Consider the following 17790-nt stretch of genomic DNA (forward strand, 5'->3'; position numbering starts at 1 on the left):
TTCATCTTTTTTTCTTTTTTAAAAAATTTATTTATTTATTTATTTATTTATTATGCAACATTCTGCCTCCCTGTATGCCTCCAGGCCAGAAAAGGGCGCCAGATCTCATTACAGATGGTTGTGAGCCACCATGTAGTTGCTGGGAATTGAACTCAGTTCCTCTGGAAGAACTGTCAGTGCTTTTAACCACTGAGCCATCTCTCTAGCCCATAAATCTGTAATTTTATAAGCAATGTGTAAGTGTTTAGAATGATTTCCTTGGCTAGATTTATAACTGTAACTTGTTAGGTATTTGATACTTAAACATGAAATATAAGTTAAATTATGGTGATAAGCAAGTTCACAAATGTCACATATAATGTCCAGGAAAATTTGATATTTTATAACCTAAGTAAAGATTAATAAAAGTACAAATCGGCAAAAGTCTAGCACAAACCTAGATCCAAACAGAAGTGAAGACCATTAAGAAGCATCATGCTACAAAATTTATAGTTGATTAAATTCAAGACTCTAGTTTCAAGATGCGAGCATAGATTAATGTCTTCTCTAGAAATTAAAAATTCAAACTGTCAGAGGAGGACTGAAAGTAAAGGTTAGAGGTAGAGATCTTGATACCTAGCAGAATCCCCTCACATATCTATGGCAGCTTTAGCTATCTATTTATCTGTATAGACATCAACGTCTGTTCTCAAATAATTTATAAAATTGAAATTTGATTTTTAAAAGATAAAGGTAGGAAATCCCCTTTATTCCTTATCAAAAAATTAATAGCAAATGTGGATTATATGCTTTAGCTATACATTACCTTTTTTGAATATACTTTTCATCGGGAATTTGCAACACTCACATCTTGTCCTCCCAAAACAAGGTAAATATTCCAGGGTCACTTTAACAAAGGAAGCATGGAATCGAGGGCAAAGGAATGGAGACTTCTCTATTCAGAAAGATTTAAACTTATCAGTACAGAAATATCTATTGCTGCTTTAAACCAACGTTATGAATAGTAGTTCTTGTAGTAGAAGTCAGGTGAAGTCCCACCAAGTATTTTAAATAAATTTCAATGACTTGATATTTAAGATCAAATTAGAGATTTAATGTCTTCTTTACTACAAATATGATGTCTATGACCTGAGGTACAGAGTTGTTGTCTAGAGTCTTTGTATAAGGCACAGAGACACCCAGGACTAGCCATACAAACAGCAGAACATGGTGTGTGTGTATGCTTGTGCATGTGTCTGTGTGTGTGCATGTGTCTGTGTGTGCACATGTGTACACCTGAGTGCAGTACCTGTGAAGTCCCATAGGGTGCGTCAGAGTGTATCGACCTATATAACTAGGGTTACAGGCTGCTGTGAGATGCACCACAGTGGGCACTGGGAACCCAACGTGGGGCTTCTGGAAGAGCAGTGCAGGCTGTTAACCACTGAGCCATCTCTCTAACACCTGAAAAGGTTCTAAAAAGACATTTGACAATTTGTTCAGAGACATAAACGAGCCATAAACTCTTTGAATCACAACTTCATTTCCAGACACTTATAAAGATAAAAACATAAAAAGTAGAAATGGGCGTAATCACAGAATTACTTGTAACAGGCTAAAAACTGCATACGGTAAAATTATTATTTCATGAACTATTTAGATCCCAGGCCAGCAAACTACTACTCAGGACCAACTCTGGCTTGTTATATTTATGCAGATGGTTTTACTGGAACACAATTCTTTTTTTTTTTAATTTTTTTTAAATTTTTTTTTGGAACACAATTCTATTCATGGGTTTATGTATTGCCTCAGACAGTTTTCCCATTACAACGGGGAGATTCAACATTTACTACGTAATTTACTTGCAAAGCTTGTAGAACTGATAGTATATATAAATGAAAAAATACATATACAGTTACCTGTACTGGAAGAATAACGTACATATTTTAAATAAGAAGCTGAGGAGACAAATCATAAGTTGACCTGCTAGAAGAGATTCCACTGGATTTTTAACATTTCCCACTGCTATAATGACTACAGTGTAGGTACAATAAGAGGAAATATGCTTAGTGTGCGAAAAAGGATAAACTGAGTCAGGCACGCCCAGGCTTAAAGCTTTGTTATGGGATATTTGTTTGCACTGACAATCCAAAACTCCTAAAAAAGTTAAACCTTGAATCACGGGCGGAGTCTAAGACTGGCTGACAAGAATTACCACAGAGATTTTGGAGGGTAGATAGAGAGGTACAGGGAGAGATGAGAGGATTCCTTCATAGGAAACTTCTGCATATCCTTGAGAATGGCTATCATCTGGTGGTCCTTCTTGTACAGTAACTGGATAAACTAAGGCTGGTTTTCTAATAACCTTGGGCCCCTCCTCTTCAGTTTCATCATGCGATGATGTGGTTGAAGTGATATTTTGTTTGTAATCTAACAAATAAAGCTTGCCTGAAGATCAGAGTGCAGAGCTAGCCACCAGTTATCTATAGAGGCCAGGCAGTGGCACACACCTTTACCCAGGCACTGGGGAGGTGGATCTCCTCTTGTGAGTTCAAGGCCACCTTGGGCTTCCAGAGATTGGTCCTGTCTTTTTAAAAGAGAAACAGAGCCAGGCAGTGGTGGTTCACACCTTTAATCCCAGTTCTTGGGAAGTCACATGCCTTTAATCCCAGTGCTGGGAAGGTGGAGACAGGAAGGGATGTGGCTGGGCGGAGAGAGCAATAGAAGGCAGGAAACTGGAGTGCATTTCACTCAGTCTGAAGATTTGTAGAGACAGGATCTTGCCTCTTTGGTTCTGAGGATTCTGTGGCAGTAAGAACTCTAGTGGCTGGCTTCTTCTCTCATCTTTCAGCATTTACCCCAATATCTGACTCCGGGTTTTTCTTATTAAGATCAGTGAGAAATCATGCTACTTAGGTTCTGCTCTAAAATTCCTCTGTGTGAACAACACCTGAAGTTGTCCTATGACCCTCTACAACACAAACTGGCTTTTCCATTAATTTCCAGGGTCCAACAGCAGAAAGAGAAGATAACAAAAGATTTGTCAAAAACTTTGCCTACGGTAGTCTCCTTATCATGCCAACTACCAGTGAGGCTGAATTAAGAGATCACTTGAGCTCTGGCGCTAGAGACCAATGGCCCCTGAAACATGGAGAGAGGGGATGGGGTGAGGAGGAGGTGGTACCATTCTTACCAGGCCAGGAGTTCCTGATGTCTTGTTCACCTTTATATCCCCAATGTCTAAAAAAGATCTACAAAAATTAGGTAAACATTTAGAGAATGTCTATCCCACAAAGGAGTCTAGAGACTTAAGACTCAGTCCAGGTTCTTGCTCCTTGCTTCCTATGCAAAGCAAATCAAGCCACCAGCTTTTTAGCTTACTTTACTTGATAATTTTCTTGTTAAGAGGTGGCCCACTTCCGTGAAATTTCTGAGGTGGTGTTTACACTGCGTTTCTGGTAAGAGCAGCCGGTGACTTGACTTAACTTCCAGGAAAACTTATCTGACAGTCAGTCTCACCCATTAGCAGTTCTTCTGCTAAAATTTACATCAAAGTTGCTGCAATTCAGTTTACAACGATGGTTTTACAGGATAGTTAAGATTATCTTACAACACATCAGGAAAGGATTTTGACAGTTCGTCAGACCATAATAACCCTCTGGTGGATCCGTACAGGCTTCTGTCAAAGCTACCTGGAAGTTTCTTGGACACTGACGTAAACTCACACAGAGCTAGCAATAGAAATAACGCTTTCACTGGATCTGTGAGTTAGAGGCCAGCCTAGTCAACAGCGCTAGCTCCAGAACAGCTAGGGCTGTTGTGCAGAGAAATCCTGTTTCAAAAAGCAAACAAACAAAAAAAGGTAAGAAACAGTGCTTCCACAATACACCAGAAAGAATACATAAATAACCTGGAATTAAAAATGTCATTTTGCACATTTGTGATAGTCCTTATATGTTGAGATATATATTACAGGGCCCCAATTTGGGTTTGCAAAAATCTTGGCTCAAACTGTACACCTGTTTTTCAGGAATTTGAGGCTTTGTCCACGACCCCATTAAGTACCCTCTCCTCCAGACTCTGGGACGTAGAAGTCAAAAGTCTGTGGGTTCGGGTTCAGGAACCCACAGAGGGGCAGCAGTGGCTACAGCTGAGGGGGGCTCGGACCCCGCCTCCACACCACCTCCCGCGTCCAGCGGGCCGGGCTACCGTTTCCACGGGGGAGGGCTGGTGCCCCCGCCCGCCGTTCTTGTAGCGGTTACCACGCCGCCCGCGGGGCTGGCGAGGCCTGGGTGGCGGCGCAGAGTGCTGAGGACAGCTTGCGACCTCCGCGGAGGCGCGGTGGTACCCACCCCGGGTGCTCGCCTCCGTCGGGTCGGGCTCCGAACCGGGGAAACGGACCCCGATCGCTGGGGAGGGACGGTGGCCCGCCCGCTGCGGACCGACCGGATGCGGAAGCCCGCGAGCTGCTCACCTGGGAACTGCGACCGCTACGGACTCTCGCGCCCAGTCGGGCGTTCCGGTCCTCCCTTGCCCTGCGCACGCGCAGCCACGCCTCCACCGTTCTCCCACCTCGGCGTCCGAGCCTAACCGAAGTGCGCGCGTGCGTGAGCGTCGGCGGGAGCTTCCGGGAACCGAGTGAGCGGAAGAGGAAAGGCGGGGAGGTCGGGGACCCGAGTCTCTGCTGAAGAGAGTCCCGGCCGCGCTCCAGGCGTCGGTAGATCCCGGAGACGTCATCACAGAGATCAGGCCCTCGCAGCAGGAGCGACAGCTTCTCGGCGGGGCCTCGCGAGGACAGGCACGCGTGTGGGAAGAAGCCAACCAAGGCTTCCCGTCTGTCCAGGGCATCATCGGTTCGCTTACCCACGACGCAGCGGTAGGTCTAGGCATCCGGATGATTTCCTACAAAGAATCGCTGTAATCTTGTACTTCTGTAACAAGACGACAATAATAAAAGTAGAGGGCGACTGTGTCTTTGTGGTATTTTATTTCAGCAAAGCTCTGTTCACACAAACCAGTCGTGGTGGCGCATGCCTTTAATCTCAGGAGAAATGGGAAAGGAATCAAGGCCAGCCTGGACTACCTAGCGACTTCCAGGTCAGCCAGGGCTATATCGTGAGACCAGTTCAAGCAAAGTTAATGTGCACCAGGGGCAGACAACCTAAGAATGGAGTCTGGCAGTGGTGGCGCATGCCTTTAATCCCAGCACTCGGGAGGAGGCAGAGACAGGAAAATCTCTATATTAGTTCGAGGCCAGCCTGATCTACAAGAGCTAGTTCCGAGACAGGTTCCAAAGGTACAAAGAAACCCTGTCTCAATCCCCCCCCCCCCCGCCCCAAGGAAAAGTAAGGCCCTTCAACTGGTGATGGAGGTGCACGTTATGCTATCTAAAAACATTCTCTACAGACTATTGAGTGCCTTGATTTCTTGTTGAACTTCCATTCTGTTATAGGATTTGTGCCATAAAGGAGTTGTGTGATGTGGGGAGGAGTCAGCCAAGGAATGCATGCAGCTCTGGAAAGCCAAAGAGAAGGAAGAAATGGTTTCTACCCTGAAAGAACTCAAATCTGCCTTGATTTTAGACTTCTGACCTCCACAACCCTAATCCAAAGAAATCTGAGTTGTTTTATACTTCTAACTTTGTAGCAGCTTGTCATGCTCTCAGAGAGCACTTATATGCAACTACAAAAAAAAAAAAAAAAAGCTAACCCCGACTTAACATACCTAACACAATGAAGAAAGAGATGTTTGACTCACATTTTGAGAGGCTTCTGTCCTCCATGGCACAGTGGAGCAGTTCCTGTAATTGTACAGCTCAAGAATCTGCCCTACAAGAAGAGCCTAGGGCAAGGTCTAACTCTAGAGACTGTAGTGGCCGCCATCCACCTAGGCCCCACCTCCTCTCTTTCAGCACCTGCTAATAATGGCAGCATATTATGAATCCATCAGGCATCAGGCATTGATGAGATCAGAGCCCACCTGATGTCTCTGGAAAGCCCTCACAGACACACCCAGATGCGAGCTCTGATAATTCCCTAGGTGTTTCTAGGCAAATATGTGTGTATGGTCACAATCAGAGCCATCACACTCAAGAAAGAACTCTTATTTTGAACAATGAATTTTCATATTTTCTTGGTCCTGATGACTAAGAAAGAGAAACATTTTTTTCCATTTTGTTGACTAAAAGAAAGGATTTCACTTAATTTTATTTAATGAAGATACTTTGGCACTGATTTATAGGGTAGAAACAAAGTATTTGAGTAGCCATTTCTCCAAAGGAAATATAAATAGCCAACAACACAGGAAGGAGAACAGGGCAACTTCACTAAGTGTGATGGTTTAGTGAGAAAGGCTTCTGTGGGCTCATATTTGAGTGCTTAAGTCCCCTGTTGGGCCGGGCGGTGGTGGCGCACGCCTTTAATCCCAGCACTCGGGAGGCAGAGGCAGGCGGATCTCTGTGAGTTCGAGACCAGCCTGGTCTACAAGAGCTAGTTCCAGGACAGGCTCCAAAACCACAGAGAAACCCTGTCTCGAAAAACCAAAAAAAAAAATAAAATAAAATAAATAAATAAAAAAATAAAAAAGTCCCCTGTTGGCAGAACTGTTTGGGAAGGCTTAGGAGGGTATGACCTTGTTGGAGGTGTGTCCCTAGGGGTGAGCTCTGAGGTCTCAAAAGACTTGCGCTATTTCCCAATGTGCCTCTCTGCCTCTTGGATCCTGAAAGAGCTCTCAGCTACTCTAGCTGTGTCTCTGCTCAGCCATCATGGACTCTAAACCCTCTGAAACTGCAAACCTAATTAAACGCTTCATTTTGTAAGTTGCCTTGGTCATGGTGTTTTGTCACAGCAATAAAAAAAGTAACTAAGACCCTATGCATTAAAGGAATGCAAGTCAAAATTAGTGAAGGCTTAGGAAGTCGCACCTGGTGGGTAGACATGCTTTTCGGACGATCAAAGTAGATCCTACACAATAAAACATCCAGGGGCAAGGAGACGGTTCAGTTGGTAAAAATATTTCCAAAGCAAACCTGACAGCCTGAATTTGATTTCCAGATTCCACAGTGGAAGGACAGAACTGGCTACTAGTCATTAACCTCTACAACTTCACTGTGACACGCCTGTGCCCACTCATCAGATATACAGAACAACTTCACTGTGACACGCCTGTGCCCACTCATCAGATATACAAAACAAAACAACTTCTCCGTGACACAACTGTACCCACACATCAAACATACAAAACAACTTTGCCATGACACATCTGTACCCACTCATCAGACATACAAAACAGAACAACTTCGCTATAACACACCTGTACCCACACTCACATCAAACATACAAAACAGACAACGTACATTTTAGCCCCACTAGGACAGTTATAAAAAATACATATTTTGGGAAGCTGGAGAGATGGCTCAGTGATTAAGAACACTGGCTACCCTTTCAGAGGTCCTGAGTTCCAATTCCCACAACACATGGTGGCTTTATGACCATCTATAATGAGATCTGGTGCCCTCTTCTGGCATGCAGGCAAAATACTGTATACATAATAAAAAAAATTTAAAAAAAAAAAAACCTTGTAAAAACCAAAATAACAAGATGGCAAAGACTCAAAAAAAAAAAATTTGGTAGCCTTTTGCACAGTTGATATGGAAAACAGCAGGATAGGAAATTCTAATGCATTTCCTTGAAAATATTAAATAGAATTGTATGATCTAGCAATTCCATTTCAGGAAATATGCCCAAAAGAATTCAAGGCAGCATCTCAGATATTTGTACATCCAGATTCATAAACATTATTATTCACAATGCTCAAAATATAGATGGGATATTATCCAGCCACAAGAAAGAACGTAACCCTAATACATGCTCTGATGTGAAGTTTAAAGATACGATGCTAAATGATATAAGCTAGTCAGAAAGGACCAATGGTTCCATTTCTATGAGGCTTAGTACAGTCAAATCCATGGGAATTAAACAATGAGTGTGGCAGGGTTGTGGGGTGGGGGAATGGCAAAGTGTTTGATGGCAGAGTCTACACAGGCTGGCTGATAGGAAAAGTTCTGGACCTGGATAGTAGTGAGTCACACAATATGAATGTATTTACTATGTGAAAATGATTATGATGGTGAATTTTCTGTTTTGTGTATTTTACAATGAAAACATCTGGTTTGATGATTCGGAGACTGAATTTTTTTTTTTTTTTTTTTTTTTTGAGTCTTGGCTCATCACTGGTGTTTGTCCTTCCGGCTGTTGCAACAAGTTCTGTAGAGTGAGTAGCTCCTCTTTCACAGTTTTGGAGGAAGGAAAGTCAGAGGCCACGGTGCCAGCAGATAAGGTTTCTGGTGAAGTCTTAACTCCTGGTTCAGAGCTGGCTCCTTCTATATGACCCATCACTTGGTTTAAGAGTCAAGGCAGCTGTCTTGGCTTCTTGAGACAGGGTTTCCTGGAACTCAGGCTGTCTTCAAACTCACCAAGTAGCTGAGGATGGCCTTGAACTCCTGATCCTCCTCTAAGTCTAGGATTACAGGCTTGCCCCACCACCTGGTTCATAGCCCCCTTAGAACATTTTTTTGGTCTTTATATTTTCTGTGTATGGGTGTTTCGCCTGGGTGCCATGCCTAAGGAAGCCAGAAGGTGCTGGAAACCCATAGGCTGGTGTTACAGATGGCTATGAGCTGCTATGTGGGTGGTGGAAATCTCATCCTGGTCCCCTGGAAGAGCAGTCAGAACCATCTCTACAGCCTTCTGCTCTTAAGAGGCTCTAACATCATCCATATAGGTCATGTAAATGCCGTAACTATTTTCATAACTATTAGTCACACCTATTAGCCAATCACTGGTGATTAGGTTTCAACATAGGATTTTAGAGGGAAATTTAAACATTCAGACCATAGTGATCAATTTTTCTCTGCCCCCAACAAATACAGAATTCAAAAAGTTTAACTAACCCCTATGCATTTTGGGATCATAAGATATCAAATAATCAGCTGAGCAGTGGTGGTGCACGCCTTTAATTCCAGTACTTAGGTGGCAGGGGCAGGAAGATCTCTGTGAGTTTGAAGCTAACCTGGTCAACAGAGCAAGTTCCAGGACAACCAGGACTGTTACACAGAGAAACACTGTCTTGGAAAAAAAAAAAAAAAAAGGTATTGAATAGTCTTAGCTTGCAACTTGCCAATCACTAATATTAGATATAAAAGTCCAGTTGAATTTACTTTTTGTTTTGATTTTTCAAGAAAGGGTTTCTCTATGTAGCCCTGGCTGTCCTGAAACTCCTCTGTAGACCCTGCTGGCCTCAAAACTCATGGCAATTCACCTGCCTCTGGCTCCTGAGTGCTGTGATTAAAGGTGTCTAGCATGCCTGGCATTTTGTTTTAGGTTTTATAACTTGAAAATATTAATGTATTAGTAAAAATGAAATTTTTATGGATAGGGTCTATTATCAGCTTCACAACAAGCAGACATAAATATCAGTTCTCTGTGCCCTCTGATGCTGTCCCACTCAATGGAAGGGAGCGGATTCTAAGGATTCTACATCCCTAGGGCCAGAAATGGGAACTTAATATTATTTCTAGTAACAACTACCCTGATGATCCACCAAAAACTGATTGATGTATTCTGCCAAATTGTGGTAGGTCATTAAAAGGCTAACTAAATGAGCCATGCTTTTAAACGCTCATCGTGAAGGGGGCAGGGGTGGTGGTGGTAGTGGTGGGATGTCTCCGTGGTTAGGAGCATTTGTCAAAAGATCTGAATTCAGTTCCCAGAACTCACATTTAGTGCTTACAACGGCCTATATCTCCAGCACCACAGGATCCAGAGTCTCCTAGCCACTTAACGGCACCCCCAACACATATTCATACAAATATACATAAAACAGGAAATCCCCATGCATACTGCTTCCTGTTTTCTCCTGAGGGCACCAAAGGGGGCAAATGTAACACAGCAACAGAAAAAAAAAAAAAAAAAAAAAAAAAAAAAGGCCGGGCAGTGGTGGCGCACGCCTTTAATCCCAGCACTCGGGAGGCAGAGGCAGGCGGATCTCTGTGAGTTCGAGACCAGCCTGGTCTACAAGAGCTAGTTCCAGACAGGCTCCAAAGCCACAGAGAAACCCTGCCTCGAAAAACAAAAAACAAAAAACAAACAAACAAACAAAAAAAAACACCTCACATCTAAATTGGACAAGACAAACAAATGGAAAGACATAAGAATCAAAGACCCACTAACTGGAAGCCATAATGTCTACACAGAGGACCTGGTGCCGGCCTGTGCAGGCCCTATGCTTGCTGCTTCAGTCTCTGTGAGTTCATGTGAACTTTCCTGGGAGTTGATGGAGACATCTCATTCAGGGCTGACTGTTCCAAAATCTCTCACTTTCTAACTTTGTTTAAGTTTTCGATATGACTATTTTTACTTACTAATATGGAACCCGCTCACTATAATTTACATATATTTTAAAATTTTATTCAGAGGTTCATATCCTATGAACATTACTAATTCATTCTTAGTCAAAGATCAGTGGTGTACACCTGCTTTGGCATTTAAAAATTGCCAGTTCCTCCTTATCTTCATTTACCCTTGGGAGTCCAGCCAGAAGCCATTCCCATCTTAGAGTTCTACAAGGTGATGCAGATAGCCTTATGGTGCATTTGTTTATAGACTGTCAATACACTAGCGAAAGAAAAAAGATATTATTTCTTAATTTTCTCTTGAGGCTGGAGAGGTGGCCCAGCAGTTCAGAGAACTTGCTGCTCTTCCAGAAGACTCGGGATTGGTGCCCAGCACCTACTTATGGTGGCTCAAATTCCAGGGGCCTGATGCACTTCTCTGAACTCTTGCCTCTGTGGGCAAGAGTACATACATGGTGCACATATTTACACTCAGGCCCCCCCCCCCCAAAACACATAAAATAAAATATATACTGTTTTGAGAGAACTGTTAGACCTCAACAGTGACTACCTGAAAAGGGACATTTCAACTCTAATTTAAAATCTGATTTGGTGCCTCTTTCTCCTCAGTGCGTTCTGATGTCAGCCATTTTCTATCCTTTTGTCTTGCCTCACCTTGGTGACCCTTCAACTATACATAGACTAGAGACTTAACTCTACTTGGGACGTATGAAGCATCAGTGCTAGCCTCACAGGAAGAGAGTGTGTGCTTTGTTTTCTGACTGTGGCTTTACACATCTCCAGTCTTGCATTACTCTTGGGAACCATGTACTTAGGGAAATGCAGGAAATGTTAGGCCAGGGTCCCCCTCACTACATGCCCACTCAGCCCATGGCAGGGCAGCAAAGGTGCTGCTCTCGCACGGCAGTGAAATTGGACGTTTTAAAGCATAGCACACTAGTCTTACACCCATGGATTTATTATACCCAGTTTTTGCTCCTTTGTAACATGAGATGCTAAAATCATTGAGTTCTTCAGAGATGCTGTGGTACAGAGGGTCAGTGTACAAGCGGAAGTCATCCCCATGTGGGGTGATGCCAAATACCAGCTCTAATGAGAACTCGCTTTGTGAGCAAGTTAGTTAATTATCTCTGGTGCCTCCATCTCCCTGATTGACATTATCAGCAGTATCTGTGGGACTGGTGATGATACACCTAGTACTTCTCACCTTAGTCATGTGGCACAAGGCACAATGTCCCATGAACACCAATTAGCATTAAAAAGCAAAAAGGTTGGGACTGGAGAGATGGCTCAGTGGTTAACAACACTTAGGGGTGTTAAAGAGGAGCCAGGTTCAGTTTCCAGCATCCACATGGTGGCTCCCAGCAATTCCTACACTTCAGTTCCGGGGGAACTGTGTCCTCTACTTGCTGTGAGCACTGCAAGCACATGGGGCACGAACACACATGCAAGCAAAACACCCACATAAATACATTTTTAAAATCTTTTTTAAGGCTTTCAAAAATGAGAAACACATTTGTTTTTAAATAGTTGCCGAAAATAATTCACTTATATACTCGTCTATTAGAATTAAATGTTAGGGGTTATTTTAAGTCTCTGACTTCATCTCCCACGTGAAATCTGTAACGCGATTAATAAAAACCCAGAGGCAGATATAGGTGTTCAGCCTATATCTGAAAATCAGATCAGAAAAGCAAAGCAGCCAAATCACTAGAGAGCTCTTACCTCTATGAATCTTCAGACTGGAAACAAAGCTGTGATCCTGCCTCCATAAATCCTCAGATTGAGACTGAGAGTGAGATCTGTCTCCTGTTTTATATTCCTCTCTAGTGCTGCACTATGATTAAAGGCATGTACCACCACCGCCTGGCCTCTATGGCTAACTAGTGTGGCTGCTGGGATTAAAAGTATGTGCCACCACTGTCTGGCCCTTATCTAAAGTATCTACATTTGAATCAGATAGCAAAATATTGTCCATGTCACAGTAAACTACAGATTCAGGAAATTGCTGACTTACAAAATATTGGCACAGGGTGGGGCTATTTAACATTCCCTGTGAGAGAATCTTCCTGATATCTCGTAGCAGGCTGAGAATTATTACAAGTAGGCACTGTGAAGGCAATTTTTTTCCTCTGTCCTTTTCTTGTAAAGCTATAGTGAAGAAACAATCTTTTAAATCAATAACTATAAGAGGCCATCATTTAGGCAATAGAGAAGGCAAAGGAATGCCAGACTGTAGAGAGCCCATTGGCTGAATCACCTTATTAACAGCTTTTAAATCTTTTACCATTCTCCATTTTCCAGATTTCTTTTTAACAACAAATACAGGAGAATTCCAAGGGCTGGTTGATCTTCAATATGCTGAGCATCAAGTTGCTCCTGTACCAGCTGTTCCAAAGCCTGCAGTTTCTCTATTGTTAAAGGCCATTACTTAACCCATACAGGTTTGTCTGTCAACCATTTTAAAGGTAGGGCTCTTGGTGCCTTTGAAATATCAGTAGCTTTTGCGCCCTGTTCTTGTACAATTGATTGTTCTTTATAATATCTTGTAATATTTTTCCCCAGAAACATATGTTAATTTATGGTTTGTTTCTAAGATTGGGGGAATGTTAATATGATTATTCCATTGCTGTAACAAATCATGCCCTCATAAATTCATTGCTATGTTAGCCACTTATGGCTGTAAGATTTCTCCCTGTCCTTCTAGCCTATAAATTCGACCCATCTCATGCTCTGCTTTACCTGAGATAAAGTTCCAACTCCTAAAAACTGAACTGAACATTTACATCCTGAAGAGCCAGTTATCCCGATTGGCATCTAGTCAAGATTCTGATGAAATTATTATTACATCTGCATCTGTGTCTACCAGATCTTCAATGATAACATCATTTATTCATAATTTTTAATTTTGGTCTTTGTTCATTTATGGAAGTTGGCCGAAATACTTGCTTTATGGTTTCTCCTGAACTTTTGATTTTCTTTTCTATAGCTGTTTTGTTATCCAAAGCAGTACAGCTTTTTAAAAATAGGCATTAGGTTCTTTAATTTCTCTGGGAAGGAATTTCCTCTATGATGCCAGGAAATGACTGAACCAGATTTGGCTTTACGAGAGGCCCCTCATGGGTTTCCAAAAGGCAAAGGATTACCTTGGATATTCCTTGCTGACCTATATTCATTAGTCCAATGCCTGTCTTTGTCACACCTTCTGCATATTCCAAAAGGGAAGGGCATTCTAAATAGATTATTCTTAGAAAAACATTGTTTCTAGGAATGTCTGGTCTACAGTCCCTTTTAAGGTAATCTTGTTTGACACAGTTTTATAACATTTGACATTTCGATTTTTTCCTCAAACCTCTGGAAAGCATCTCTCCTATCCGTGCATCATCATAGTCATGAAATTTTATATTAATTGTATATCAAATCCATTCCTACAAAGGTGCTGACCTTGCCTCTAATGACCTAATTATTCTTTTGCATAGAAAATTGGCATTTTCAAAAACTAGAGATTCAACTATTATTTGTCTAGCTTCTGAATTTGGTATCCTTTTATTTACTGCTAAAGCCAATCTTTGTAAGAAATCTTTACAGACTTCTTTTGTGTCCTATACCTGTATAACTTTAGTAAATGGCTCAATTTTCTTACCTATTTCTCCAATTCTGTCCAAAGCATTCAAAGCTGCTTCATGGCATAAATCCAGGGTGTGGCCACCACGTACAGCTTGCCTTTCTGTAGTACCATAATCTCTTCCTCCAAGTATTTGATCTTGAGAGATCAAACCTCTAGCTTTATTCTGTTGCTCAGTAATCTTAGCCTCCTCTATGAACCAGGTACTTCACTGTAATTGTGGACCGGGCTCTAAAACAGCTTTAACCAATTCTATCCAGTCTTTACAGATAATTCTATTACAAACTGACCACAAGTTTAGCATCTGCTTCACAAAAGGTGAATGCATGCCATATGAGACTATTGTTTCCTTGAATCACCTTAAATCTAACATTTGCAGAGGAGACCAGTGAGCTGTAACAGAGCCTCTGCCATTTAGCAATTTCTATAAAGTTACTGGATATATTAAGGTTGCTTGTCTGAAAACCTTAGGCTGTTCATCTCTATTCTTATAATTCAATGCTGAAATTGGTTCTCCATTAAATTCCTCTGTCTGGATTTGAATATCTCTGTGATCTGTTTTATTAGGTTTTTCTAAGGCTTGTATCTTAGCACTCAGATTAACAACTATTTTAGTGATAAGACAAAAATGATAAAACTGCTAATGTTCAGCCGGGCGGTGGTGGCGCACGCTTTTAATCCCAGCACTCGGGAGGCAGCAGCAGGCGGTTCTTTGTGAGTTCGAGACCAGACTGGTCTACAAGAGCTAGTTCCAGGACAGGCTCCAAAACCACAGAGAAACCCTGTCTCGAAAAACCAAAAAAAAAAAAAAAAAAAAAAAAACCAAAAACAAAAAAACAAAAAAACAAAAAAAAAACCCAAAAACCTGCTAATGTTCACAACTGACATTAAATAAATCCTATCTAAATTAGAGATCTTCTCATTTAATCATTTCTCGGCTCCAGCAAAAATTAGCTGGGAGTATCTGGGTAGGGCCACGAGGATTAAGGAAATGACAGATTGCAAGAAATTGAGACAGAAAACATGGGATAGATTCAGGAAACTGTCAGCTTACTCTGCAGAGTCCAAGGTTATTTCAGAGCAGACTTATACACAAAGCAGAACAAAGCACAGCACAGTCAGTATCTCACCACAAGACCATGCCTGTCTTGAGTTAGGATTTCCTGTCTACCATGCATTTGCTGCTCACAAGTAGTTTCAGTTTCTATCCCAATGTTCCCTAGGTTTGGCATCAGCAGTATTCTTTCTACCAGCTAGGGTGTTCTTTTCTCATGGGCAAAATGCTCTTTGCTGTGAACTTAATCAGAGCTGTCTCACAGTCCTCAAGGATACTGGAGCAAGCAGAGCAGGCAAGCTTGAACTCAAATGACTTTGAAGTCAGAATGGGCTTCAGATGAAAACTGAGTAGTCACTTGTGGGCCACCACGATTGTTCCATTTTCAAACTGTATTATCATACAGAGACCCAAATACCTCCATTGTAATGGTTTTTCCACACTTTTTAATATGGGGAAAAAATCTTTCTTTTTTTGTTTGTTTGTTTGTTTGTTTTTCGAGACAGGGTTTCTCTGTGGTTTTGGAGCCTGTCCTGCTGTCCTGGAACCAGGCTGGTCTCGAACTCACAGAGATCCGCCTGCCTCTGCCTCCCGAGTGCTGGGATTAAAGGCGTGCACCACCACCGACCGGCAAAAAATCTTTCTTTTAACTAATTCTTCCCTTTAAGAATTCCCAGTTGTCTTACCAAATTTACTGATGATATTGTTGAAGATGTGGAGGTTTATTGCTGCTGCATAGAACAATAAAAGCCGGAGGGATAGAGAGAGCAAGAGCTGGCTGTCTGAAAAACACACAGGGGATTGTTTGGAAAAAACACTTGCTGGGGGAGGGAGGGGCTGCCTGAAGGGAGAACTATCCTTAAGTCTAGGATGCATGAGTCCTCTGGTCCTGTGGCATTAGGAGCCCAGGTGCTTCTGGAGTTTAGGTGGCAGCTAGAAACTGTTTTAGAGCGCTTATAACAGGAAAATCACAAACTCATTCAGAGGCTTGGGGAAAAAGAAAAGAAAGCCTGACCACGCGGGGCTGCAGTCCCATGAGCAGTTCTGGCCGGTCGCCGGTGGCTAAAACTCTACAGGCAAACGGCTTTTTCGTGAATTCGTACCCTAAATGTCGGACGCCAAATGTAACACGACTAATAAAAACCCAGAAACAGATAAAGGGGTTCAACCTGAAGATCAGAAAAGCGATCCTCCCTCCATAAATCCTCAGATTGAGACAGAGAGTGAGACCCGTCTCCTTCTGTGTTATATTCCTCTCTAATGCTGGGATTAAAGGTGTGCACCACCACTACCTGGCCTGTACGGCTCACTAGTCTGACTGTTTCGCGACTGTTTCGCAGTGATCTTCAGGCAAGTTTCACTTTTTAAAACACAGATATACCAGTATAGAAATCCATATGCCTTTGGGGAAATTTATGATGGAGACTTGGAGTGAAAACATGGGTCTTCTGTTTTGAATAATAACCTCTTCCGTGAAACTTTAAGTAGCTTACTTCATAAGTATCCTGACTTATTTTTTGATGAAATAGCACAATACTTATTACAAATGGAACAATTTCTTTACAGAAAAAGAACTAAACAGTGTAGCTAGGATATCCAACATTGCATCTTAATTCTTATTTTACTTATCTGCTACTCAGAGAGCAATTTAAATTAAATAAAATCACTGCTTTATTCGAAAACAGTGCATGTTTAGGCCGCACACCTTTAATCCCAGCACTCAGAAGGAAGAAGCAAGTGGATCTCTGTGTGTTCGAGGCCAGCCTGGTCTACATAGTGAGTTCTAGGACAGTCAGTGTTACATAGAGAAACCCTATCACGAAACAAAAGAAAATAGTGCAAGTCAAAGATTTTGTAATTCTTCATTGCAGTGTCATGGGGAGAGTTTCTAGGTTCACTGTTTCTCAAGCTTCCCTTCTTTTTTATTCTTTATTTGCCTTCTATAATCCATCTCTTCCCACTCCCCACCGCCCAATCTCTACAGAAATCCTTTATTTCTGTCATCCCTTTAAGAAGCTTTATCGGCGTTGGCAGCGCTGTCATAGTGTTGAGTAGCATTTGGACATTTATCTTCTCAGCAAACATCGTCTGTAGACTACTGGCTGCAACCAAGACACAAGAGGGAAACATGTACTCTCCAAATTATTTGAACCAGTTTCCTTTGCGTGGGTAACAGCTTTTGTACCGAGAAGTTGTTGGCAACAAAAACACAAAATCGGAGCCAAACTGATTATGGCAGCTGTGTACACTCTCTGGCACCACGCGGACACTCTGGGAGCCTTTCCATAAGTAGGAGCCCCAGGCTTCACTTAGTGTTTGGCTTGTTCCCTACCCTGGGGCGGCAGGATCGGAAAGCGAAGGTTGCTAGAAACTAGTAAAAGTGAGGACCGGGAAGGGAACGAGGATGCTCGGGCGCGCTGGAGAGCAATGCAGACGCCTGGTGCGAGGCTGTAGGCACGGCGAGGAGCGGAGGGGGAAAACTGAGAGAGCACCTGAGCCGAGAAGTACTCGCGCTTCTGACACCTGCAGCAAAATTTTCCACGAACAGACGTGGTCCCCGGGGGCGGGGGCGGGGCGCGGGAACTAGCGGGGTCCACCGCGATTGGTCGCGCCCCTTTCCGGTCGCCCCCGCCTCCGGGTGGGCGGGGCGACCCCGCCCCACTGTCACTCAGCCGCAGCTCCCGCCCCCGCCCCCGCGCCTCTCAAGCCCGTGGGGTTCCA

The 17790-nt window shown here is 42.7% G+C and overlaps 1 protein-coding gene across 3 annotated transcripts in view; it reads right to left on the bottom strand.

The window, feature by feature from the left end:
- Nucleotides 1–4783, bottom strand: part of Cfap97 (cilia and flagella associated protein 97) — a 31617-nt gene extending 26834 nt beyond the window's left edge. For 2 of the 3 annotated variants that reach the window (XM_057752878.1, XM_057752877.1), the window contains exon 1: nt 4454–4783. In XM_057752878.1, coding sequence (XP_057608861.1) covers nt 4454–4716 — 263 coding nt within the window. In that variant the 5' untranslated portion in view covers nt 4717–4783. The other variant, XM_057752879.1, reaches the window with a different exon arrangement.
- Between the last annotated feature and the right edge of the window lie 13007 nt (nt 4784–17790).

The sequence above is a fragment of the Chionomys nivalis genome, chromosome 20, assembly GCF_950005125.1.
Source record: "Chionomys nivalis chromosome 20, mChiNiv1.1, whole genome shotgun sequence".
NCBI classification, from domain to species: domain Eukaryota; kingdom Metazoa; phylum Chordata; class Mammalia; order Rodentia; family Cricetidae; genus Chionomys; species Chionomys nivalis.